Source organism: Cyanistes caeruleus, chromosome 9, assembly GCF_971803275.1.
Source record: "Cyanistes caeruleus chromosome 9, bCyaCae1.hap1.1, whole genome shotgun sequence".
Lineage (NCBI taxonomy): Eukaryota > Metazoa > Chordata > Aves > Passeriformes > Paridae > Cyanistes > Cyanistes caeruleus.
In genome coordinates this window covers 22863439-22890909 of record NC_141709.1, presented here as the reverse complement: position 1 = coordinate 22890909, position 27471 = coordinate 22863439, and the positions used below count along the sequence as shown (strand labels likewise).

General features: G+C 39.4%; 1 protein-coding gene across 1 annotated transcript; it reads left to right on the top strand.

The window, feature by feature from the left end:
* Positions 1-278: 278 nt before the first annotated feature.
* Positions 279-25951, top strand: GIPC2 (GIPC PDZ domain containing family member 2). The gene is made up of 6 exons (XM_023932640.2): positions 279-574; positions 8232-8417; positions 11879-12059; positions 15310-15419; positions 16132-16213; positions 24513-25951. Exons 1-6 carry the CDS (start codon positions 335-337, stop codon positions 24665-24667), a joined length of 954 nt encoding a protein of 317 aa, XP_023788408.2. The 5' UTR covers positions 279-334; the 3' UTR covers positions 24668-25951.
* Positions 25952-27471: the final 1520 nt, after the last annotated feature.

The window sequence follows — 27471 nt, the reverse complement described above, 5'->3', positions numbered from 1 at the left end:
CGGCGGCCGGGCCGGGCCGGGCCACCCGTGGCGGAGTGGGGCGGGGCCGGGCCGGGCCAGGCCGGGCCGGGGCAGGCCGGGCCAGGCCACCAGGGCCGGGACACCCGTGGCGGAGTGGGGCGGGGCCGGGCCGGGACAGCAGGGCCGGGACACCCGTGGCGGAGTGGGGCGGGGCCGGGCCGGGACAGCAGGGCCGGGACTCCCGTGGCGGAGCGGGGCGGGGCCGGGCCGCACCTGGCGGCCGCGATGGCCGCGGGGCCGGGGCGGTGCCGTGCCGGGGGCAGAGTCCAGCGCGGGCGGCGGCGGCCGCAGGAGCCCGGGCCCGGCGCGGAAGATGCCGCTGGGGCTGAGGAGCAAGAAGAAGGACAAGTCCAAGGAGACCTTCAAGCTGGTGGAGAGCGAGGCGGCGGCGCCGGCCCCCGCGGCGGCCCCGGCGCCGTCGGCCGGCGCGTCGCGGCTGCAGTTCCACACGCAGCTGGCGCACGGCAGCCCCACGGGCCGCGTGGAGGGCTTCGGCAGCGCCCGCGAGCTGTACGCCCGCATCGGCGAGGTCTTCGGCATCCACCCTGCCCAGGTAGGGCCGGCACCGCCGCGGCCGCGTCCCGCCGGGCCTCCGGGGCTCTTCCCACAGCCCTGCCCCACGGCATCCTCCGACACGGGCTTGTGCGGACGTGCCTGCTTTACACTTCTTGGGAGAAAAAAACTCCCTTTGCTATTCCAAATGAGCGTTACCGTACGGGAAAAAACAGAAGTGTGATTGCATTTAACTCTTGCATGGTAAAAACGATGGTCCTCTTGACCTAAACTCCAGTGTCTCGCTTGACCTGTTGCTGTTTGACACAGCTCTTAGGAACTGCTTCATTCCAGTTAAAAAAGGGACAACTTGATTTATGAGGCTAAATGCCCAGAATGAAGGCAAGGAAGGGGAGGGGATGTGGTATAAATGCCCTGAATAGGACTACATTTTAACATTTCAGCCGAAAAGTGATATTTGGAAAGTTTTCTGCTTTATCAGGTAATTATTTTTAAAAGGCTCACAGTTCAAATGGAGTTATTTAAGTCTGTAACAGGATTCTTTTTTAAGTTCTGATGCCTTTTTGATCTTTTTTTTTTCTGAGCCACGTTCTAAACATTTGTTTGGATAATGATTCATTTGTGTTTGTAAATGCATTGTTTTCTCTTAGTTAAAAGGTAGTGGCCATATCAAGTTCTTCCTATGTGGTTCTGTGAACCTTAACCTCTGAGTGGCAAGTTGAAACAGAGGGCTAACATTTCATTATGCCTACGTGTGGCTGTACAGCTTTACCAGCTTTACTTGTTTTCTTCTTTGTAGATGACTTTTTTTAAAGTTGTAAAGACTACTACTACGACAGGCTTTGTTCTGAGAGTTTACTGTGGCCTGACATAGCATTTCAAACAGTAAACTGTAAAGGGAAGTGGCAGCAGTGAATACAGTTTAACCTGTCACTATTGCATTAAGTAATTAAGAGGCAATACATCCATGTCCCAGACCTTCCCAGCCGCTTTCTGACCTCCTGTGCCTTTGTTTTCTTTTCATCCTGAGCTGCTGTTCCCCTTTTGTTCTGTTCCATCTCAGTTGCACCTTTTATTCTCAAGTTCTCATAATTACCAGATTGTCTTCTATTTTAGTTTTCTTCCTTTCACTGTTGAACTTTTGGCTCCACTGACTTGAGAAAGAACAGCTTTCATGGAGAAATTTAATTTTGTATGAATGGTGTGCTCTTGTTTCTCCTGCTGGATGTATAATCTGACACCCTCAGAGGTTTTAGAGGAAGCACCACGTATCATGAGCATATATTGCCAGCCTTGTGCCAGAATAGGGAAGTTTCTTATTTTATTTTTCTCCTTAATGTTCCGTTCCTTAATTTTTTTTGTGCGTGTCTTATTGATAAAAATGGATGGAGAATTATTGCTGGAGGCACTGAACTTAAAATCTTTCACTCTTTTTTTTTATTCTTTTACTCTTTTACTTTAAGGAAGTTGTATGAAATAAAAATTGTGAACAAAAACACCTGTTGTAAAGGTGGCAAAACAGAGTGAAAAATTTGGACCAGAGAGTCATGTAACAGAATTTTGGTAGAGAGACAAGATATATCAGTGAACAGTCAAGAAATGTGAATTTATTTTAAATGGTATTATCTATTCATTTAAGTTGCTTTTGGACAGATAATCTAGTGTAAAGAATAATGCCAGAAGATACATCTCAGCAAGCTGAAAGACTTTGAGGTACTCAAATGCCGTTTGTAGGTGTTACCTGTCTAGGAAAGTTTCAGTGACCCAGCTCTGCCGAAGCCTGTGGGCAGCGTGATACTGCCTTTGGAAACAGGTCCTATCACAGAGATCTCTACCCTGTAGTGGCTGAGCTGGAAAATAGTGGGGGGGAGTGGAGACTTTGTGTAGAGAGCATTCAGATACCTTTTGCAGAAATAAATACATTTAATATGATATGTGAGTTTTCTGTAGGGTAGGCAAGAATGTGGGTTCTTGGATAAATTCCTGCCTAAGAGTTTTAATATGATTCTGAATGAGTTGTAATCTGCCATTTCTCCTTTTGACTCTACATGGTTACAGCACTTCTTTTCCTCCTTGGATCACATCTCTCAGGACCAGCTGAGTTTAGCTTCTGCTGGAGAATCCTTTCCAGGTTCTGTGATTGACTGCCAACAGTGACAGAAAGAAGTTTATATAAAACACAGTATTTGTTGGACAGACACTGACAGAAAGGTTCTGTGCAGATCTGGCTCATGAGTAGGGTAGGATGGGGACAGGACAAAATGGGTATAGCTTCAAAGGCGATGTTTGCTAGGTATCTATGAAAGACTGAGACATAACAGCAGCTTTTGAGGCTTTTTCTGTACTTATCCTTTCTTGCAGGTATTTTATTCTTCACCCATCTTCCTAGGTGAATATATCTTTTACCCCTTTTGAGCTGAGGGATGGGCAGAAGCCTCCCTTTCTGCCTACCTCTGACTTTTCCCTTGTCCAGCATTTCTTTTCTCTGTCCAGTGTGACTGTTCTTTCTACAGGGGTGTGTGAATATGGCTTCTAGCAATAGATTGCCTGTGCCATTGTCACCAAAACTGTGGGAAAAACAAAATCTCCAACATTTTTTATGTTAGAGAATTAATGCATTACTTGATTCTGGCCAGGATGTGCAATAGAAATTCATCCACACAAGCCTGGGTTGTGCAGTGAAAATCATTCCATCATGCATATTTCCTTAACAGAACTTTTCACACTTTTATACAGACAAAACCCAAAGAAATTCTTGTTCAATGGTCTTAAATTACACAATTCTTAGTATTCGATCTCCTATTGGTTATTGATCCCTTTGCCTTCTATGCTAATTTGGTCCTCATTCTTCAGTTCTCTTATTAGTCTTTTCCCAGACCTGGTGTCTCTGGCCACACCAGGGGGTGATGTTCAGGGGTAATGGTCCTTAATGTTCGCTTATCTCCTGTGTATCTTCTGGTTACCCCCAATCTGTGGATGTTAACATTTTAAATTTTAAACCCCCGAAGAGTCTTGTAAAGAGAAACTTCAATTCCCTTCCCCTTAGGCAAAGGAGAGCAAATCCCTGGCTAAAGTTAAGTAAAAGAATGTAAAAGTTGTATAATTTCCAGCATCTATTATGAGTGTTGTTTGAGGTAGATCACATTGTTCTTGACTTTTACCTTGATTACTTAAACAGGCTTTCAACAAGAAAGCATAGAGCTAAAAAAAAATGTAGATAGATACATGCAATCCTTAACTAACAACACAACCCACGCACAGTTATGTGCATGTTTCTATTTGCATAAATAATAGAAATATCTCCCCCTAGTCTTTCTATGGAGGTTGAAGTAGGAAAAGTAATTGGAAAAAGTATGTGTAGCTTTGGCCTTTTAGAATTACTGCTCCACTGTTACTATTGGGAATGTAGCAGGGAATGCTGTGTTCCCCGTGAGGGTGAAAGTGCTGAGTGCAGCCTGTATGATAAATAAATGAGCACTGACTGAAGGACAATGTGGGTCTGTTAAAGTGTTTGGTGGTGGTGTGCTCCTGTGAGAGCACATGGTAGGGCTTTAAAGTATTCAGAGTAGCTAATCAGGCACTGAGAACGTGGATATTAAAGTCCAGCTGTAGCAGGGCTATTTCTTGATCAGAGGAGAAGGGAATGGTAACCCATAGAAGCTGTATGGACTTTTTATTTGTCTACTTGCAATTTGCACTTTTGATTATTCTGTTTGCTTTGAAAGGTGAAATGTGGTGGGGCTGGTGAACTAAGTGTAATGCTCAATGACTGTGTTGGTCCAGAGCACTTGGAGGTTGGGGTTTCTTTCACAGTGGAAGGAATTTTGCACCACGAGGGTGATTCAGGAAAAAGAGAGACCTTTCTGGAAGCAGTAAGGGCAGAAATGCCTCTTTCCAGTAACAAGAGTTCAGCTGCTGAGCTTGTGTGTGGGCTGTTGTTCCACAGGCCTTGCCTCCTCAGGCTAAACAGTCAGCTTTATGGTGAGGCTGTGCCACATTAAACATTCTTAGAAGTATTTGATATAAACCTCTTCTTTTATGAAAAACTACTGACGAATAAGCTACTGCTGAAACTTGTGTTTCTGAACAAAACTGTCCTTTTAACAATAAAAAAATCTGAAGTGTGTTTTAGAGAAGAGTCAGCTTGTGAAATCCTCATCACTAACATGTTGGAAGTTTTATTGTTACGCTTATCTGTTGAAAAAAATTGCTCACAATCACGCCTACAGATTGAATACTTTAAGTGAGCAAATTTAACACTCCCTACAAAACACCTCCTCCCAACCCTATGGCAAGAATTGTTTGCTTGCTGTTTCCCTAAGCAGTGTTTAAATGTCACACCCGTATTGCATGTGATACTTGCTGTGTCTTTTTCAAATACTTTAATTGAAAGTATTTGAAATGTTAGTATGGAAATAATTGGATGGAAGAACTTACGCTCTAATACTTGTACAAAAAAACAAACCCAAAACAACAACAACAAAAAAAAAACCCAACCAAATCCCAAAACAAACAGCAAAACACTGAATTTTCTAAGTGAATGTATTGACAGGTTGAATACCTGACAGTACCAAAAGCACACTAGAACATGGAGGAGCTGGTTACTCTTCCTGTTGCTGAAGTTGACCAAGGCTCCCACATTTTCCTCAGGGAAGATAAAGTGAGTAAGGTAACTAGAAAATGCGTTGGTGATTTCTTGATATGATGAGATCTACACATAAAAAGGGAAATATGTCAGTGGGTGTTACATCTTGCTCAGAATTAAAATTCCCAGTTCCCTACCTCTTAAACAGAAAGTGATTATGATCTATGTAAAGTTTTTTGAGATTTTTTAAATACATTTTCAATAGCTTCTGAGTGTGTAATCTATCAATCAACTTATTATTGAGTTCTTCTCAAGGTGTCAGCTCAATATGGGAGATGAGAGAATAATTAATGTATAGAACATGCAATATGGTACTGCATATATACTTTATATAACACATCATGTAATCCTCTTTTTCTTAGCTAATAACATTTATTTATATAACACATGGTAAAGCCCTGGTTTTGTTGGCTAATGTGGTCTCTTCCAATAGAAAATATGGGGTGCAGAGAATAATCTGTTAGTAATCTTATTAGACAAATCTATTTTATAAAGTTGTGCATAAGCCCCTAGTGTCCAGTGACATGGTGTCAGTGAACAGTGTCCTTGTTCTGGGTGCTGCTCTTGGTGAAGGAGGTATTCCAGAGACTTTGTGACTGATGTAGGAGTTCTGGTTCACAATATCTTGCTATTGTATTGTATTGCATTGCTTGTGATATTATAAATCACAGCACTGGTATGCTGAATTAAAGATCAAATGCCTATGAAGGTTTAGAGTAAGGACAGAAAAGACTTAACAGTGAGAATTCCACATTAAATTTTTTTCTTGCTTCATTTTTGAATAATAAAATAATATTAAAAATACTCAAAAGTTTAATTGAGTGGAAGCCATCATCTAAGCATTTATCTGTCAGTATATAATCTGTCATTAGGTAGCAATATTAAACTTACATAAAATCTATGACAAAATACCATTTTTGAATTGATAGGTCTCAGTTGTGTACAAATAAAGCTATGCTATAACTAGTAGATGGTGTAGTGGTATATCTTTCTGGGTAGATACATCTTTAGTACATTACTCTTTGCATATATCTGTTCTGAGAAAAAGCTGTTGTTAACTGAAGAGAAGAATGATTTAAGTTTTATTTTTGACTGGCTGATGCTCTCTCAGCCTTGTGGTTAGCACAGAACTGACTCACAAAAAATTCTACAGACTTATAGGCTGTAGTAGGAATGCCATCCAGATGAAGATCTATAAAGAGAAACTCTGGATCAAGTTTCTAAATATCACATTTCTGCTCTGTTGCCAATTTTTTCTATTCAAAGGTGTGACAGTATTTACTAGATTGTCTGTTTGACAAGGTCAGATGAAGGATGCTAATGTCTAAAATGTAAAGATAGTGCTTATTATTCATTGCAGGAACAATGAACAGAGAAGTGAGTTGGTTTTAAACTGGTGAAGTTTTGTAGCTTGAGAGAGCTGAAAATGTGTATGTGATCTTGATATAATCTGTTTTAATTTTTTTGGTTTAGAAAAAGAGCTAGTCATTAGAAGTTATTATTATTAATAATGATAAAATAAAATTAAATTTTCTACTTAAAATCAGTTTATCTAGGTGTTGTTATATCTAGAGTACTGATTAACTGAAAACCTTTGCATTACCTGAGCAAATAAAACTAATGTCTGTTAAGGGTGTGCTGTTACAACTTTCATTGTTAAATAAGGTGTTAGATTGCAGTGGATGTTTGATGGATTAGATGAAATAAACAAGTAGCCATTGAAGCAAGGCTGTTTGGTGGGGGTTTTTTGTTTGTGTTGTTTTTTAAAAACAACAACTAAACAAGACCTTCATCAGGAAACACAATCTCTCTATTAGCTTTTAGTCTTCTAAGATTAAAATCCCCGTATTTACAGATTCTAAGTTCTAGAAAGCTCCAGAAACTTGAAAGCTCTCTGTGAAATACATTAGTAAAAGTATCCACTCTTTGTTTGACCTGGAATCAATTTAAACAGGTTGGTGACTTTCATTTCAATTTTTCTGCTTTCATCTAGTGATGCCAGAAGGAGGGAAAAGGCTTGTGAGTGTCTTTGCCTCAGTGAGGTAGATTTTAGGGATTCTCCAAGTTTCTCTTGGAGTGCAGTTTCTCTGGTTTGCCTGCTGCCCTGTGCTCTCTGGTGCTGCCCAGGAGGAGGCTGTGTGGTTCCCTTGGCCCTTACTCCTCCCCTGCTGCAGCTTGGAAAGGCATGCTGGGCTTGGCCAAATTCCTTCATGCAGCTCCATGGAGGGAAAAAGCATCTCTGTGCCCAGGCGGTACAGATGGGTTATCTCACCCTGCCTCTGCCCAGGACAAGAAACCTCCCTGCTGAAGAACTGACATAAGTGTAGGGAGAAAAAGGACTGCCTGATATCTGGTGCTGAAGGGAAATCCCTCAGAAAATCTGATTTATAAAGAAGAAAATTGACCTTTTTAGTAAGCCTTGCTTTTACTGGAACAGCAATGGTCCAAACACATGCTGGGGAAGGATAGGAACTAAGCAAGCCCATTGGAGACAATGTGCTCTGAGCTACTGAGGGAATACATGGAGCAATACAAAGCATGTCATGCCCTCTCATGACTTTTGTTTTTATAAGTTCTCTCTTAAGTTTTATAAGTTCTCTCTTTTGCTTTTTTTTGTTCTCTACTTTTTTTTTTTTTTCCCCATTAAACTGCTTCCAACCAATCAAGTTTTAAAGTAGTCCCTAGTGATCTTTGAATCCTGCAGAGTTTGAAGTGACTGAATGATGAAGCTAAAGATGGTGATGGCTCTTGAGTTTGTTTACTCTGACCTCTGGTGCAAGCTGTACCAGCTCAAGATGCCTCTCTCAGGGCTGGTGTGCTGAGACAGCCCTTGAGAGGTTGCTCACACAGGTAGGTCTCTTTCCTATGTTCCCTGCCAGCTCTTACCTGCACTTTGAGCTGCTGTGTGTGGATGTGAGACAGATGGAAAGGAAGTGGGACCATTTTAGCTATGGACCTGTCACAGGGGCCTGAACTGTGCTCTCATTTTAGCTTCATATCAAGCTCACCAAACCTAATGCACTGTTAATGTGTTTGCTTTCCTTCTGCACAGATCATGTTTTGCACTTTGAACACTCATAAAGTTGATATGGACAAGCTCTTAGGTGCACAAATTGGCCTTGAAGATTTCATATTTGCCCATGTGAAAGGACAACGAAAGGAAGTGGAAGTTCTTAAAACTGATGATATGCTGGGGCTTACCATTACAGACAATGGAACTGGCTGTGCTTTTATAAAGGTAAACTTAATTACCAGTGAAATACTTTGTTCTATAGAAGCTCCTGTTACTATAATAGGTTAATTATTGGTTTAATGATCCTTCAGAATTATAAAATCTTTTATTATCATATATACATTAAGTAAAGAATAAAGTTGCTTTTCTTTAGGTACATAATTCAAAATTAGTTAATCTAATCTGTACTGCATGTCATTCAAAATCAGTTCATTTGTTCATTGCTTCTGTAATGTGTATCAGCTTTACAATGAGACCATTGTATCTCCCGAGCTACCCTGAGGTGGTAGGTGTTAGATACTGCTTGCATCTGCCCCCTCCTGTTTTAAACTGATTTTCTGATGTCATTTATTAGATGCTTATAGAACTTCTGTCTCTCATGTGATAATGAGATCATATTCTTTCAGTCTCTGGCTGTTCCCAGGGCAGAAGCCTTTGTGCTGTACAAGGGCAGGGGTAAGTATAGTGGTTTTTCAGCTTTCCAGTACTGTTGCCTTAGATAGGGTGAATTACAAGGATATGGATTAACACAATTTACCACAATTAACTTGGGCAGCAAGTATGGGCAGTAACATACACAATATATTAATCATAATTGCTTTCTTTCTCCTCTTCTATGTGACCTAGAGGCAGTATATTTTGAGACAAATAGAGACTGAGGAAATGATGCTGCCCTTCTTGTTAGACTAGGTATTAGGAACCTTTATCACATTTTCTGCCTTTTTGAGATTCTTTGCCCTAATATACTCCAATTACCCATTATTAGTGAGGCATTAGCAATTATCTTTGGTTACTGCTGCCCCAATCACTGTTCTCATTGTAAACAGAGCTTCTTGTATGGAGAGGTTGTATTTTCTGTTCATTCCTTAGCTACCATGGCTACAAAACAAGACACGGTTTCGAAATCGGTTTGCTTGTCTTTGATATGGAAAGATGTGACTGAAGTCATGTTTATAAAAGTCAAGATGCAGTGAAGGTTTCACTCAGCATTTTGGCAAAATCACAGCCTTTTATGTTTATAGACAAAGAACTGTGAATTTCTAATGATGGCATCTATATAGCCCATAGCATTCAGTCATGCTGCTGCTCATGTGGCATTTTAAAAGAAGGCATTGAAAGCAGTGCTTCAGTGAGCAGAGTTCACGAGTGCAGCACTGTGCAGTGACACTCCATTTGTGCTTGCTTGGTAACAGGCAGAGAGAACAGCCCTCCACATAGACTACTGCACAATTGGAGCACACTGGAAAACCCTCACAACATTAGCCAGACAAGCTGAATTTCCAGTAAATTGTATAAAAATCCTCTGAGCAAAAATATATTTTTCCTTGTATTGGTCTAATAGTAAACACTGTAATGAAAATGGTGCAATCTTCATGGGAATGCATCAATTTTAAGGAGTCTCTAGGAACTTAGTTTGTTGTTGCAGATTTAGCTAATGGGTCTTTTAAACCAGCATAGAAAATACATATACAGAAATAAAACCTGCATCTTTTTTTTACTTTTTTGTCTAGGTAAATGACTAAGCAGAGACTGTCTCTAGAGTTTTATAAAATTGTTTTTGCTTATATACATATATTTTCCTTGAAAATTTGTAACTATATCCCATTCTTAATTAAAAATTAATGCTAAATTTACTGATTGGTGGGTTGTTGGAAGTTGATATGGGTTATAGTTATTTTACTGCTTTTTGAATAACAGGGAGGTTTCTAGATTTGATGTGGTAGCCTAACCAGTTTTAAACCTGACACTGTACTTCAGGGTTTTTTCCTGTGAAATTTAATCTTGTTTTGCCTTAGCAAGAATAAAACCTGGTGTAGTTCTGCTTTCACAGATTTATTTTTGGGGTACATGGGCAGGTGAGAAAAAGTATTATGGAGACAAATTAGCATTCAAAGAACAGCTGTAGAACTTGAAGTATGACTGAGTGGTGTACAAGGAGACATTATCAAATGGAGTAGGCATTTCATAGGAAATACAGATCCTCATAGCTTCTCAATGGACTGTAGAACACTTGAAATACAGGCAATTGCATCTTAATTACTGTGACAATGTAGCTCGACTGTCTCAGTCAGCTGGAGTGATGATAAAAAGTGGCACAAATAGCAGCCAGTGAATATTATTTAAATAGTTTTAATGCTGGGATCCAAGTGCAGGAGAAAAGCTAAATGAATATTCAACATGTAAACTAAACATTAATTGAAGCCAAGTGGGACAGGTTTTGAGTCCTGGTAACAGAAACGTGTTTGGCACATTTAGTTTCTGCTGTGTATGATACCCATGTCCGTATTCACCATGAGGATTCTGTTTGGTGCTAGAAAGGGTTAAATTCAGCCTGAAGCTTAAAACCATTGCAGTGCACTATAGGACAGCACTCTCACACTTCCCACTGACTCTCAGATGGAGGCACATGTGTGGGCTCAGACATGCGCAGGGGCTGGGAGCAGCTGCTGGGAGGATTGTGCAGCCAGGCTGGCTGTTACAGGGGGAGGTGGCAACGTGTTTATCTGCCTTGTCTCACTGTTATGTCATGCAAAGTTAGCCTGAACCATGTCAGCCTTCCTTGCAAAGATTGTTATTCAGGAACAGGTTAGGATGAAATTTGTATCTGCAAAATATAAGATATTTTACTGTGTCATAGCTTCTCTATTCAGTAGTCATATAATAATGGCTTACATGGTGTATGCACATGATGAACAAATATGACAGTATGTAAAACAATAAACAGAATCACTGAAATTTGAAGTGTGATAAATCATAAAGATATTTTAAAGGTTTTTCCCCATACTTTTAAAATTACACTTCATAAAAGCTGTAACTTCTGTTATGGCCTTGAAACTATTTGTATTTTCCATGAGATGGCAGTTAGAAGATTTTCTTCTTCTTTATTATTTCAGAGGAAATCCTTTAATATCAAAGCTGTATGGCTTGATGAAGAAAATAGTAGTTTCACCACGGGGGTTGGGTCTTATTAAGATCAGCCCTTTACAGTATGTAATTTTTTTACTATATAAGATATTTTTAAGTCCCTGGACCATACTTGAGAAAAATTCTGTTCCTATCAGACCTTACTTATCCAGCCATTAAATAAAAAAAAAAAATCCAAAACTTGAATAAACATTGAAATTACTGGGATATCTGTGATCGGTTTTAAAGCACAAAAAATACTAGGTTATTCAGAACCCTAATTTCTGAAGTATGGTTGCATTCTGTTTTTTTTCTCTGACTGATTTTATATTTAATGCATATTAAAATATTTTGTTTGAAAAATAACGCTTTTCAAAATAGATTTTGTGATAATCTTATAGACAAAACACACTGCTGGAATAATAAGCTCAGTATTACTGATATTGTTAACTGACATTCTTGAAACTGTGATGTCACCTCTTAAAAACTATCTTAAAAATGAAAAAAAAACCCTTTTAAAGAAATGTTTCTAATTCTGGTGGTGTGTTTTTTTTAAACAACAGCGAATCAAAGAAGGCAGCCTTATGGACCAAACCAAAACCGTCTGCGTGGGTGATCACATAGAGACCATAAATGGAAAAAATGTGTCAGAGTTTCGGCATTATGAAGTTGCCAAAATGCTAAAAGATCTGAAGAAAGGTCAGAAGTTTAAGCTGGAGTTGGTAGAGCCTTTGAAAGCATTTGGTGAGTGACCTGACTGTCCACCTTATTCAGTAAAATACCTTGATAGTAAAATCCCAACATTGCCATTACATTGTTTGTTCTCAGAATGCAACAGTTGCCCACCTAAGGTAACGTAATGACTACGAGAAAGCACATTTAGTTTTTTTTCTTTGAAGTGGAAGATTTATGAATGGATTTTCTTCCGTCTTTCTCCAGCAGTTGTCATCCTGGTGTGGGTTACCTCAGCCTGAGTCTTAGTCTCAGTCTCTTTTGCCAGTACATGATTTTGCAAAATAAGTACAGCAATTGTTTCATGGGTATAGTTTTAAAGCATTGATCACTTCACTAATGTCCTGATCCTCAAAACTTCTTTTGTCCTCCATTGATTCAAAATCTCTGTTGTTGTGTGTCAGACTTTTCTATTTCTGTACCCTTTACTGGGGCCTGTGCTCTCTAATGCAGAAGGAGTCTGCAGCAAACACTCTCTGGGATTCCCCAGAGCACTTCCTTTGCTGCCTCCTGCCTGCCTGTTCACCCCCTCCCTCTCCCCAGCCTTTCTGTGGATCTCCAATCATGCAGCAGGTGTAATCAGAATTGGAAGAAAGCAGAATTGCAAAGCTGTGTTTCTACTTGCCACCTGCATGCTATGAGCAAGTCTGCTTAGATAGGATGAATGCATTCCTACTGTTAATTCTTGTATATATTTGATTCTATCTATGTAGATAACAAACAAGGGAAGTTTTGCTCTGGCAGTCAAAATAGAGACTGAGTTACAATTTTTACTATCTCAATTTTTTGGATCCCCTCCCCAAACCACGTAGCATTTCCCTGTAATAAAAACTTCAAAATAGTGCTAAATCATAAATTTGTGTGAAGCCTTCTGCATGCCATGCAATAACACTGTCTTCACTACAGCAGCAAAAATTTTAAATGTTTATTTTTCAAAAATTTTTTTATGTGTTAGTAGTTTACAGCTACTGTCATACACCAGTCTTGACACTTGGTGTCAGAATAGCAGCAGAAATTGAAAATGAGAGAAATGCAGAGATTTCTTTTTGCTTTTGGTGCTTCTGTGAAGAATGAGTTATGAGTTGATCTCTAGTGCATTTGTATATATGTTGGTACTACTGTTAAGTAAATGTGTATGTTATACATTATGCTAAAGAATTGCATATGTTGTCTATCACAATTAGTAATGCAGCAATACCCTTTTTTAATATGGGCCTATAATTTGTGTTCAGTGCTGAAGTGTTACACAGTCTGTAAAGAGCAGGGTTAATCAGCATTTGATTGATGACTTCAGCCATAATTTAACAGTATTTACTTTAGTCAGGTGACTAAGGCACTTTTTTGCCTACGATGTAGAGGAGGAAATGCATTAATTTCACGGCAATATCTTTTTTCTAACACTGATTTAAGAGGCAACCAGAACGTTGTGGAGAGATTTTTGGAAGATACGTGTTTTTTTTTTACCCTACAGAAATTAACTTGCAAGTTCCAGTGCTCAGTAGGTTAAAATGTCCTTTAGCCTTAGGTACAGTTTAGGCTTCAGGCACAAAGATAATGAATTACTCTAAGAATAGCCCCAGAGGAGATGACAGACAAGATTCAGATCCTGCTGGACAAGTAGGTGCTGAATTCCTGTTAATTTCAACAGAATTTGATGAGGGTACAGAAATAAGAGACAAGCCTCTGTGTGAAATTATTTTTATTTTTCTTCCTCTCAGCAGAATGTGAAATAAGTAAAATATACTGGTTGGACATGCTTCTACCATGTACACACAGGCTGTCTCAGCTACTCTAGACAAGGCTGGTAGCATAGAATTAAAGATTTGTACCAGTCACAAGCTCTGTGAATTGTGAAAAACTAATAGAAACAAAGTAAAGGCAGCATAACACAAATGCTGCTTTTTAATTATGTGAACATGAGAAATAGTTTCTGTGATAGCCAGAGTGTTTTGGTCTGAAGTACTGCTAATAAAGGTTGTGTCAAATCATGAGTTTTAGGGTGATAATGGTGACAGAATTTGAAAAATACAGGTTTTTTTTCAGGAATGACTTTTTGAAACAAGTCTAGCAGGAATGATGACAATCTTAAGGGTGTTTTAAACTGTTCTTGAAGCAATAAAAGGATTAAGAAAAAGTGTTGCTCCTAAGTATAGGATATATGTAAGTGATATATAAGATATATATAATACATGAGACTATGACATACCTATTTGTATCATAGAAGTGAATAAAATTTACTTTTCAAGACCTGTTCAGCATAATAATCTAGGTTTATGACTACTTATGCAAGAATGATGAGTTGAAATCTATCTGAGCAAAGTTAATATATTATGTTAAATTATTGTATTCAAGAAGAGCTTATTAGAAAAGCCTGTTGTTAGGAGGAGGAATAATTTACTGGAGAAAACAGGACAGTTAAAAGCAGTTTTGCAAAATTGTCTCCTCTCTTCTAGCACTTTCCAGATTCACTATGTAACTCCCATGTCAGGTAAATTAAAGCCTTGCCACTTTTGAATATAAAATTGCATCCTGGAACAAGAAATCTTAAATGATTCCATGCTCCGTTTACTAACTGGGTTGCCCTTACCCAGGATTCAACAGGAAAGGCTAAATTCAGGTAAAGGAAACTTTGTGAAAACCAGATACACTTCTAGAGATTTATCAGCTGTGAAATGATTTTGGTGAAACCAGTGGAAAACCTCCTGCAGCTCTGCTTATGGCCACTTCACCTCCGAGAGTGCTGATAAGCAAATTAGCTCAGCTCAGTGTGGCTGATCACACCTGCTTAGCAGGAGTGTTTGCACCATTGCATCAGTGAAAGGTAGAAATGTTGCAATGCTAAACCTGCTCTGTGTTCTGTCTGAACAGAGAAAAGAAGGATCAGAATAAATCAGCAGCTGGCTGGTGACTTCAGCCGCTATCTAATATAGAGGTATAAATACTTTTCTGTAGAATAGGGAAATAAAACTACACGAGGTGCACATATGAAATGAATTCCATGGGCCTGCTTAGATTTATTGGTCAATGGAAGTCCTAGCCTCAGTGCAGTTGAGCAGATATTAGAATTTAAAGACAAGAAATTGTCAGCAAAGCTGTACTTAGAATAGTTAATTTATAATTAGATTTCTACATAGTCTAGATCTTGATTAGAATAAAATGTGAAGATATCATAATAACCAAAACAGATACCTCATATTCTGTTGTATGTAGGTTTTTTTGGTATTTTATTTTTGTTGGAATTTTTTTTTTTTTTTGTCTTTAGAAAAGCTGGAACCAAGATCCAAAGGCAGAACTCTGTCAGAGGCTAAAATCTCCAAAGGGAGAGAAACACTTCGCCTGAGAACCAAAGGCCCTGCTACTGTGGAGGAAATGGTATGGTGTGGTATATGCCCTTCTGCAGTTTAATCACCTAGTTTCTGATTTATTCTTTCCCAAGGCTGAGAAGTAGGAAGGAAAAATGTGGATGTTACAAAGCTTGTGGGACTAAAGAGAACAACTAAAGTTGACTATCAGGGATAGGATGGGGCTGAAGAACCTGGAAGCAGAGAACCTATATTTAGATGTTATGGATTACATGGATGAATTTAAGGTAGATTAAACCAAGGAGTGCTGAAAAGAGGGAATGGGGGGGGCGGTGGGGAAAGAGATGGGATGGTTGTGAAGAATTTGTTCCATTTCTGACACAGCAGTGTATGGGGTTGGTGAAAGGCTTGCTGTTAGGAGAAGCTAATTAGATACATTGATATGAATTTGTGCAAAACCAGGATTAGAGTTTGGTGAATAAATGTTATTTCTTCTGGGCTCTTCTAAAGCTGATGAGGATTTGATGGAGATCTGTATTGTCAGGAGATAAAAGGCCCTTGTTCAGTTTGACTGTTTGAAGTGTGTGGCTTGATATTAGGAGGAAAGCTCATGTTTGTGAGAAGAGGGAAAGAGAGTGGAATAGTGTGTTTTACCTGTAGATTTTGTAAGTCTTGGTGGCTGAGATGGGAGTAAGGATAATCACTGGCGCATTGCTGGTTGTTTTGAAATCTGCATGGATATAATCATACTTTTGCTCTTCTCTCCCTTTGTTCCAACAAAGCCAACTGAAGCTGAAGAAAAAGCAATAAAAGAAGTGGATGAGCTTCTTGAAACATACATGGGCATAAGAGATACTGAATTAGGTGAGTTTTTAGCAGATACATTACTACAAGATTAAATAATTTCTCGTTTTCTGTAGTCTAAAATTTATTGAGTACTTTAGTCTCTGGATGCAAGTGAAGCAAAACTTGTCCAGCCTGCAGTCTCAAAAACTTGCCTGTATTTCTGCAGATGTGTTTGTCTGATAAAAGAATCTCCCCTTCACTTCAATCCTTATGATGTAATGACTCAGTCTATTACTCATTACTTATGATGTAATTAATCTATCGACTCTATAGTCTATCTACTATACTATTCTTTCTGAACATTATCTGTACACTGTTGCATGAATTTTTTAGTTGTTTGCTATAACTGTCACCACTGTATTTTCTGGCATATATTTTCTAGTGGATCTTGTGTGTGCTGTGGTTAAAGATTCTTAAGGATAAGTATGTTTATTTGCTTTTCTGCCCCTTGGCATAGACACATCAAAGTTGATTGCTAAGGTTTGAAACTGAGATCTTCATCAGTGAATAAGCAACTATTTAGCAAGGGAACTGGCAGAATAATTACACAAATTTATCAAATCTCTAAGACCTGTGTTCTGCCAAACATGAGAAAACTTACAGAATATTTACTAGTTATAAGAATCATTGATTTATAATGAAATAAACTACTTAAACCCAGCGTCATAAGTTCCTTAAAGATGCACCAAATTTGTCTTTGTGGCTATTGCTTTTCTCTGTTATTCTGACAACTACTAAATAGGAATTTCTGTTTGTGTGAGAAGAAGCTGCAGTCCAGCTGTTGTAGCCTGCTGTGGCTGGTGTAGTCCTCCTGGGATATCGTGGAACTGCTGGTACTGAGACAAAAAGGAAGGTATTTATTATTAGGGTAATACCTTAGAAGAATCAGCCAAGAAAAATGAAGGAAGAGGCTAAATGGAAAGTTATCTTGAAAAGAAAGCTTTCATGAGAGAGAAGTGGCAAAGTCAAAGCAGAAGAGAAAATAGGTCCGACATGAAGCTCCAGAGGGTGAAGCATCAGGGCTGGAGGGGCAGGAGTTAGAACAGAGGATTGAGAACACAAGGTGGTTACTGAATAGCCAAAAGGCCTTTGTTGGCTGCTCCTACCAGCAAGCATCTGTTTGGGAGATTCTACTAGGTTTTTCACAGGAAAAAAATATAGGTGAAACAATATTTGTCCTTCAGCCTAAGGTAGAAGTGGGCTTCGTGTCATAGAAGAGACGTCAGAGCTGCCCAAAACTTGAGTTCTGTTTTGTAGGTTCTATCTAAACTTTCCTATTCCCATGAAAGTGGAAGTTCTCAAAATTTCTGTTCCCAGAAACTCTGTGATGCTGCTGTGTTACACTCCTGGGAGGCTTGTGTGGTGCTGAGCCATGTTTAGGTTGGGGAGGATTCCATGTCCCAAATCACTTCTGCAACCTCTGCGCCTCAGTCCCTTCCTGGCTCAGGCTTCAAAGCTCGGAGTCCCCTGCCAGCTGTCCCTCTGGGAGCTGTTTTTGTCCTGCAGCTGTTGCAGTCCTGGCTCAGACTGGGCTTCTGGAAGCTCCTGTCCTTGCAGGTTACTTCCAAGGTCCCCAGGCTCCTTGCCCTACAGGAATAAGCAGCTATAGGTGGTCTGCTTTTGGTGTCCATGGGAACAGTCCTGTGGGAACTGGTGTTCCCTGTGTTTTTAGCTCTCAGTACTGTAAACAGGATGGCTCTTGCACAGTAGACTGAGAAATTCAGCTTTCAACACACATGGTTGAGTTAATAGCCAAGCACCTGGTAGAGTTTTCCCATGAATTCCTTGAATTTTTCTCCCTCCAAAAAGATCTAATACCCTTCATCTCTGAGTATGTAGTTCGGAAACTGAAAAAAAAAAGCCTTAAAAGAATACTCAAAGAAGGAAGAGGTCTTTCTTCATAGAAAGTCTCTTTTCTTCCCAGCTAGGTGGTTGTTTTGTCCCTCACCTCTTTTTTTCCTTCCCTGAAAGGTAGTGAAAGAAAGAGAAGCTGTCAGAAATCAAAGACTACAGAGTTTGTGTAGCTTTGGTTTGCACCTTTGAAGCCATATCCTGAAGTTCAAATCAACAGAGTCAACAGCCAACAGTGATGGCTCAAACCCCCCAACCTTATCATTTTAAAACAATTAAACAGCTCTAGGATTCTTTAGGAAAGGAGAGCTAATCACCTGTCACAAATCTGTTCAATTAACACATGTCAGTTTTTCACATACTGGATGTGATCAGTCACCCATGAAAATGAAATATGAGGAAAAGATTCATTCAGAGAATGCCAATCACCACTTAGCTGGAAATTTCACTCATTACTCAAGCCAGATTAGCTGAAAAATGCAAGTCATCACAATGTGCAGCTGACAAGTGATTAAGATCTCAATCATTGCTCACTTCCATGCACTTCTGTTTGTCAGAATTTTTGGATGTCAGTTAATATTGCTCTTTCATCTCCATTAAAATGTCACTTCCATGGTGTGATTGAATTCTGAAACAGTGCCCCAGTTTTAAGCCATAAGTTAGAAAGAAAGAAAAGAAAAATGAATGTTAAATTACAGACAGAATTAAAGGTGAGATAAAGCCCTTAATTTTTGCATGGCTAAGTATCTTGACAGTTTCAAGAATGGCTGACTAAATCTACACACAAATCCCTAGGTTGGACCAAAATACTTGGAAATTGTTAAAGAAAATGCATGCACTTTTTTACTGGCAAAGTTTTAAAATTTTTTTACATACCTGCTTTTGGATGCATTTTTACCTTTTTACTTCCTTACTCCTTTGTACTCATAACTGGGCTTAATCCAGAGAAAGGACAGTTGGCTCTGGAAAGGTTTGCCTCAGCCATTTTATGGGCACATTAGAAATTGGGCCAAGGCTTAACTTCAGTATTCTTTAAAATATAAATACACAGCTGAGAGATAATTCAGGTTATTTTAAATTCTATGAGTGCTTTCTGGTAAAGGAATTTGAGCAGCTGATTAATAAGAGAGACACGGGAAACAGTGCTAGTGAAAAATATTTGTATTTATTTTTTTTAAATCAGCAAGACTTGAATTGTTATGGACAGTATTTAATTCCAAAAATTCTGGGTGGGAGGAGGACTGGGTCTAACCCCAGAATGCTACTGATTGTAAATGATGACAAAAAGGCTTCCTGCCCAAATTTTTTTTCAGCATCTTTTGTCTTCATCCACCAATATTTTGTTCCTCTTTGTTCTATTTTTCTACTTTTGGATGATTATTTCCTTTCTGTTGCTCTCTATAATATTATCAGACATGACATATCATAGAATCATTAGGGTTGGAAAAGACCTCCAATGTCACTGAGTCCAGCCTTTGACCAAGCACCACCATGCCAACTAAACACAGGCTGAGTGTCACACCCAGTCATTTCTTGAATACTTGCAGCCATGGTGACTCCACCACTTCCCTGTGCAGCCCATTTCCATGCTTAACCACTCTTCAGTGAAGAAATTTTTCCTGCTGTCCAACCTGAACATCCCCTGGTGCAGTCATGGGCTATCACACTATATTAGGAACGGCAAGGAGTACGACACTGACTCTCTTAGCTGCATTGTTCAAGAGATCAGAGTTTATTATTCTTAATCTTCTTTTATACACGTTTGAGAAGGTCTGAGAGGTAAAACTCTCATTGGTCATTAAAGCAACATTAAACTGTAAGTGGAACACCACCCCTTGACTAAACAACACCTGCAGATTGTTGTCCTTTACCAAGGACTGTTTGGATTCCTTCTTATGCTTTCCCAGGCCAGAGTGAGAAGCCTGTGTGACTCAGTTTCACACAGGCTCTATGCTCCCTGCCTGCTTTTAGCATCCATAATGGGCTGCCAGCTTCTCTGGGAGAAAGGTTTGGGGAATGGTATCAAAGGCTTTACTGAAGTCCAGGCAGACACATCCACAGCCTTTCCCTCATCCTGTGGGTGGGTCACCTGGTCTTAAAGGAGATCAGGTTGGTTAGGCAGGACCTGCCTTTCCTAAGCCCATGTGGCTGGGCGTGATCCCCTGTTTGTCCTGTACATCCTGTGTGATCACACACAAGATAGTCTGTTTCAAAGCCTTCCATCACTGAGATCAGGCTAAAATATCCTTGCATATTCTGTCCTTTTTTAAAAAAAAAATTAAAATCCACTTCTCCATTTTTTACTTCATTTTTCAAACTTAGCATCTGGTCAAAATATCTCTATGGGTTTAAACTTTTTTTGTTACCCAAGCTTTTCTCTTGGCTTGCAAATCCAACTCACCAGTACTCAATAGATGTTTTCATCTCTAAACGCTTTAAAGGAAGTGATATTCTCCCTGAATCTGTTGTTTTCTTCTCCTTCTGTCACCACACTTCCTTTCCCAAAGGATTTTATTGCATACATCCTGAGGTATATTGTTTATGGCTGTTCATTTACTCTGAAAGAAAAATGGGAATTTTTTGATAAAAGGAAGGGCAGAAAGTCCAGTTAAACAAACAAAAAAAAATTCAAGGAGAATTAGTTTTTATGAAAAAGGAACAATAAGAGATACTTCTAATAGTTATTGAGTACCAGATCTTACAATGTTCAACATGAAACTTAAACCAAGTAAAATTAAATACTGGAAACTGCAATTACCATGCTTCATTTTCTGCTTTAGAATGACAGGACAGAACAATAATATTTGTTACTTTTTGATGAAGGCAAAACTTCTAATAGCATTACAGCTAAAATAAATACTGAGGCTCCTGTCAGGACTTCTGAAAAACGTTTTTTTTAGAAGTTACAGCATAGGATATAGGTAGCAAAACCACTGTGTAGATAGTAAGAATGGAAGGCAGGAGGTAGCTTTCATGGCTTGTGCCCCATGTGTCTATTAAAAGCGAAAAATAAGAATTTTGTGAAAGATCTTTGAAGTTATTTTAAATGAGCTAGATTTGAAAAGCTAACATATTACTGTGCTCATATTCTGGGAAGCCTGATACTAACTTCTCAGTTAAAGTTGACGAGACTTCTGATTCCTTTCACCACTTTTAAGATGGCTGAACTTTTAACATTTTATGTAAAAATGAATCAGATATTAGCATTGCCTGAAGTGAAATGAAAAAAAGGAAAATTTGAAAACAAATGAGGCTCTTTTGACTGTGGAAAAATATTCTATTGGGATAAAATTCCTGTAATCACTTATTGTGCAGCTCTTACAAGAAGCAGTGGGGAAAAGGGCGGGTAGTGGAGACAATCTGGCACGAAGCTGTCACCCTCTGAGAACCAGCAAAGTTTTCTGCAAGCTGGCAAGTATCTGCTAAACGCCTTGGCAGTCAGTAGGCTGGGAACTTGGTTCGAACCTGGATTTGATTCCCTGGGAATTCGGCATCGCAAACGTGGCTGTGTGAGCAGGCGTGTTCCGCACAGGAACGCCGTCCCGCGGCTGTGGCAGCTGCCCGGGGCAGCAGGAGCGCGTTCAGGGGCTGGCAGAGAAGCTTTGTGCATCGAAGTGGTGAACAGGGCTCGGCTTGGCGCTCTGGCAGAGCCCGGGGGTGCCGCAAGTGCGCGGAGATGCGCGGAGCAGGCAGCGCAGGAGGGATGCGCGGAGCAGGAGGGATGCGCGGAGATGCGCGGAGCAGGCAGGGCAGGAGGATGATGCGGGGCAGGCAGGACAGGAGGGATGAGCGGGGCAGGCAGGGCAGGAGGGATGCGCGGAGATGCGCGGGGCAGGCAGGAGGAGCGGAGATGCGCGGAGCAGGCAGGACAGGAGGGATGAGCGGAGATGCGCGGGGCAGGCAGGGCAGGAGGGATGCGCGGGGCAGGCAGGGCAGGAGGATGATGCGGGGCAGGCAGGGCAGGAGGGATGAGCGGGGCAGGCAGGGCAGGAGGATGATGCGGGAATGCCCAGCAGTGCAGCCGGGCTGGCGCTGGAGGTCAGCACCGCCCCGCTCCCGCCGGCTTCCCAAGGAGCCGGGCTCATTGCATCCGGTGGATCGGGAATGCGAGTGCGCTTCGGGAAATATACTACATTAAATGTGCCCTGCAGCGCCGATTAGGCTTACTCAGTACAGATGAAAATGGATTTTTTTTTTTGAGGCTGTTTTAGCATGGCAGTGATATTCTAATTCTTGCTTGACTGGGTTGAAAGTTGATCCACTAAGTTTTTAGTGGATTTTGCTTTCAAGTTTCGTAAATCTGTAATAGACAGTTTTTAGATTCTATTTATATTTGGGAAGGTCAATCTTTAAAGAAAGTTGTGTTTGAAGTTACACTTTTTGTTAATGACAGTTTATTATGCGCAATACTTCAGCTAGAGCAGCAGGACTGTGATGTAATGCCTTGTTGTCTTGTTTCATTGCTGCTGTCTGTGTCATATAGTTCTTACATATCTCTTGGCCAGTTTATCTCAAAAATAGCTAAATTCCCCACTCCCACCCTGCTTGAACACTTTTCTAGATCTTTACTCTTTCGATGGCAGCTTTTTCTAAATATCTGGTGTAGCAATATCTTGACCTGCTTGTTCTTACACTACCTTGCACAGCTCTTTTCTCTCCACCCTTCTCCCAGTGTCTATAAAAAGTAAGTTCACATCCTGTTTCATATCCAGAAATCTGTGAAGTTTAAATTATACCCTTCATCTCATTGTCTCCAGGCTTGCTTCCCTATAATTACCTTCTTGTGCCGCATTATCAGGGAATATAAAGTGGTGTTGATAGAACAAATCCTTGTGTTCCACTGATCAGGAACAACAGTCCCCTCTTTAATACCCATTTCCCATCCAGATTTGTCTGAATCAGAGTCCCAGGAACTTCATGGGGGACACAGAGGGAATCAGTGCAACGGGGATAGGGTTTCTTCTGGCAGGGTCTTGAGGATCCTTGAGAACCACTAGTGGTGCCTGGGAAGCTGGGGTACACTTGAACTGTCTCCATCACAACAGTTTATTTGTCAAGATTTACATAAATTTTCCTTGGACAGCTTTGTGTAGTTTGACACACCATGATTGTGTTTGGAGCCTCACATCTGAACGCAGTTGAAACCAAAACATCAAGTTTCCTCAGAATTACTGTTGCTGATGTTTACAATGTGGAATATGGCTCAAGCTTGCTTACAGCTTGTTACATGTTTGCACAACAGCAAGTACTGTGTGCCAGAAGTTCAGAACTGTCAATAAATTTGAGCTGAGTTTTAGGTCAACAAAATAAAGTTAAATAAATTTAGTAAAACTTCAGAGCAGGGAAAGTTTATTTTTGTTTTTATCAGAGAGATTTTGCAGTGTTGATTCAATACAGTATATGTGGTAGATGGCAGACTGCCCCAGGGAATGTTTTACTGTGGCTTAAAACTTCCTTCCCTTTCTCAGGCTCTATATTATGTGTTTTACATATGGACATTCCTCTAAGAAAAGGAGAGAAGCTATCAGATCCTTCACTTTGACACTCGAATTTGATATGCTCATAAAAAAAGTGGTGGTTATTTGATGTTTAACAAAAGATGGAGGACACCTTGCAGTTTAAGGCAGGTGTGTAAAGTACTCAAGAAATGAAGCAGACTTTGATGTTTCATCTATTGTACTATACCGTCATTTTCCTGTGAAGAGAGGCTGTGGAGCAGAGATACAGGTCAGCAAATAAACTATTGAGCAGTGCTGTTTGTGCTGAATGTGTCTTACAGAACACTCTGAGGGACCCAGCTCAACTCTTTTCACCCTTCATGGAGGGACAAGTGTCATGTTCAAGAGAGGTTTAAGCCCTCACAGTTCTCATTTGCTCTAATATCTGTGGGTTACCAGCATCCAGTGTTGTTTGGGATAGAATTCTAAATTTTCCTGGAGTCTGAGAAACTGCAGTGGCAGAAGGTGAGGGATGAGCACAGCAACTAAAGAGTCAGTCCTAAGCAGCAGCCCCAGTGTAGCCATTTCAAAAGTGAGCTCTGACACTTGATAAATTCTGTACCTTTGTGATAAACAAGAGAAAATGCTGGTGAGTATTGATATGCAAGATACCACAGTTTAACTCAGTTTTATCACTCCTCTGCTTTCATTTTCCTGGATACCAGGATGTTCCTAGTGTTTGGTGGCTCCAGTTCATTGTGCACAGCAGCAAAGCCTTTCTCTTGCTTCTGCCCAGTTTGACCACCTGGCTAAGATTTTCAGAAATAATGTTTTCACTTTCTAGAGGCATAAGCACAAACCTTAGGTACATAATTCCTGTTGAATCCTAAATCCACCTGGCAGACTTTGCAATCTCCCTAAGCTGACCTTCCCAAGTGTTGAAAATAAACATCCCAAATCTATCTTGGCCCTATGTGTTAGCTGTCATTTTCATGATAATTACATTATTTTGTTTTGTTGCTCTTTAGCTGCAACAATTGTGGAAGCTGGAAGAGACAAGAAAAACCCAGATGAATTCGCAGTGGCATTGGATGAATCTCTTGGAGACTTTGCATTTCCAGATGAGTTTGTATTTGATGTATGGGGAGCGATAGGTGATGCTAAGCAAGGACAACTGGAATGAGAACTGTGCAGTTTATCAATCCCTGTTTGAAATACAAATTATTTGCAAATACATCAGAATTTTAATAAATTTATTGATGTGAATTCCGGGTGCTCTGCACAAGTATTCTAACCTGAGACTATCCTTTGCAAAAGAAGGTTTCTAATAGAAATGAAGGTAAACCCAAACTTCTGACAAATGCAATTTAAATCATGTTATTTACATATAGAAATCACTGTGAGGAGAGTGTCAAGGTGATATATTTATACAGAAATCTTACGAAAATTAGGTAATTTTTATTGTACATACACTTTGATACCAATATTCTGAAGAGTGTTAGACATATTCAACAGTTTGGATTATTTTATCTCTTTAGAGAGGTGTATAAAGTTATTGAGAAAGTATCTAGCTTCATGCTGCAGTTCCCTGGTTTTCTGCTGTCCCTATGTATTAACCTAAAGCTTTAGGTTTTCTTACAGCTTGGCCTGGACCTTGTTTTTACTGTAGGCAAAGCTGGGAAGAAGCTACCTTGTTTCTTTAGAACTCAGATTCAGGGAAAAAAAAATCCTCTGAAACATGAAAACTAAGATCTTTGGATGAGAAAGACTTGCTTGCATTTGAGTCATAATATGCTCTGTCTGGGTTATTACTGAGGTAAGTAGAGTAGAAATGCTTAAACCAGGAAGCTGCTGCTTTATTCAGATGCCATATTATTGCAATAGGAACTGCATAGGAAGAAATAAATGTTAATTTTGATTAATATTAATGCATTTGAATAATATCTGTGATTTGGCACTGGAGACTACAGAGTATCAATCACCAAGTGCTTAATTGATCTTTAGCATATATTTAGCATATGCTAAATTATTTCTTGAGAGCTCCCCTCTTGTCTCTGGTTTTTTCAACATGGCAACACAAGAGAGATATTGAAGGTGTTCAATACCCAAAAGATATTATTGTAATGTCACAAAGAATTGTTGTTTGGATGACAATGCATGCCTAGACCCCGAAAAATATGTTAAACTAATCTTAGATGTTAGGATTTCCAATTATATTGAACATAAATGTTTATTTTAACTACTAATTTTTTACTAATAAATTTGAGATTATTGCAAATGAAATTGGACAAGAATGTGGGTTCTGACCTGGGATGGTGTCATAGCTTTTTAGTACTTTTATATTTGCATAAGAATATAAAATAATAATTACTACAAAAGTTTTTTTTTCTAAATCACTGTCCGAAGAAAATGTCTTTCACTGAATTGCAGAGATCTCTTTAAAATAAAGATTATGCCAATAATTTTACATGTTCTATGTCAATGATTTTTTTTTTGTCTAAAACTATGACATGAAGTACATTGAAAGAACAGCTTCTCGTTCTCTTATCTAGGTTATTGAGGAAGGAGTCTCAACTCCACTTCAGCAAATTTCTGTAAAACTTGGAAATAAAAAGAAACTGTAAGAAGGTGGCAAAATTTTGCACATCCCATTGCTCATTTTGGCCCTCAAGGATGTATTACTTTGCAAAAGGAGTTTGAGCATTTCTTCTTTTTCAATAATTGCAAGTCTGAGCCCACAGTCTTCTGTTGCAGCTGAGCACACTCTCTGTCTTGTAAAGGGTTACTTTAGCTGATTTACTTATGGTAATGAGGGGTTAAAGTGTTGTGGGCCATATAATTTGTTCTTTAAGCTTCTAGGTGAAAAGCAAAAAGGAAATGCCAAGAATTCCTTGTTGGTTTCAAATAATAAAACTCAATGTCAAATTTTGTGGAAGTGTTTATGTACACTAGTGTTAGTTACCAACATGCCACTGGTTATAAAATATATTAAAATTAAGAATTACTTTAAAAAAAGAGAAGAAGTACCATGGATCATACATGAAATGTTGGCTGTAGCAGATAACCCCTTGTAGTTTGACCATTCATTTTATTTTGAGAAATTAATGGTTTTCAATCAATTTATACTCAGGGGATAATTTGTCTCATTACAGTGATAAAATAGTATGATAAAAATAATCTCTGAAGCTCTAATTCTGCAGAGAGCTGACTCTTCTTACAGTGGCTTATTTCTGTGGAGTTTATTTCAGGCCTAAGATTAAAATAGTGATTTCAATTTTACTAGCATTTACTGCAATAAAGCACATCAATATATCTTACTTTTTCTGTGTTCTCAAAGCATTCACTATTTCCAGCACATAAGACAGGTACTACTACCTAATTTGATAGATTATTTGCATTTTCCAGCCATGCAGAAATAAGTTGTCACATGAAAATCCCATTGTCTCATGAAGAGTGATAAATTCTTCTTTTTGTAATGATTTGTGTGGTAAATTAATCTTTCTTTACTAATAAATTACAGCCTAGCCAATAATGACACTAATGGCTTTAGATGCTTTATACATTGAAAATGTCATCCCAGGTTAGTTAGACATACTAATTCTTAGACATCAGCTCTATTTAAATGTTGATCAGAGTGGGACCATAAACATCTTGTTAGCATGTGCTGCACATGGAGGTGAAAGTCGGTGAACAGTCCACTCAAAATCTGAGGTGGAATGGCACAAAACAGTAACTCAGCCCAAATGCTGTTCCAAAAGTGACTGATTCCTTACTTTTATAATTTGGTGCAGAGCCAGCAGAGAGCTGGCAGACAGATGCAATTTGTGCCTTTGCTTCCAGACTTACTGCTATGTTGAAGACAATGGCAAATACACCACTAATTTTTTTCTATTTTTTCAGAGTCTTTAGATAGTCTTTAGATGCAACAAGGGGATTTAATGAACTCTGGTGTTCATAAAAGTTCTGAGCTCATAATCTTAAAAATAT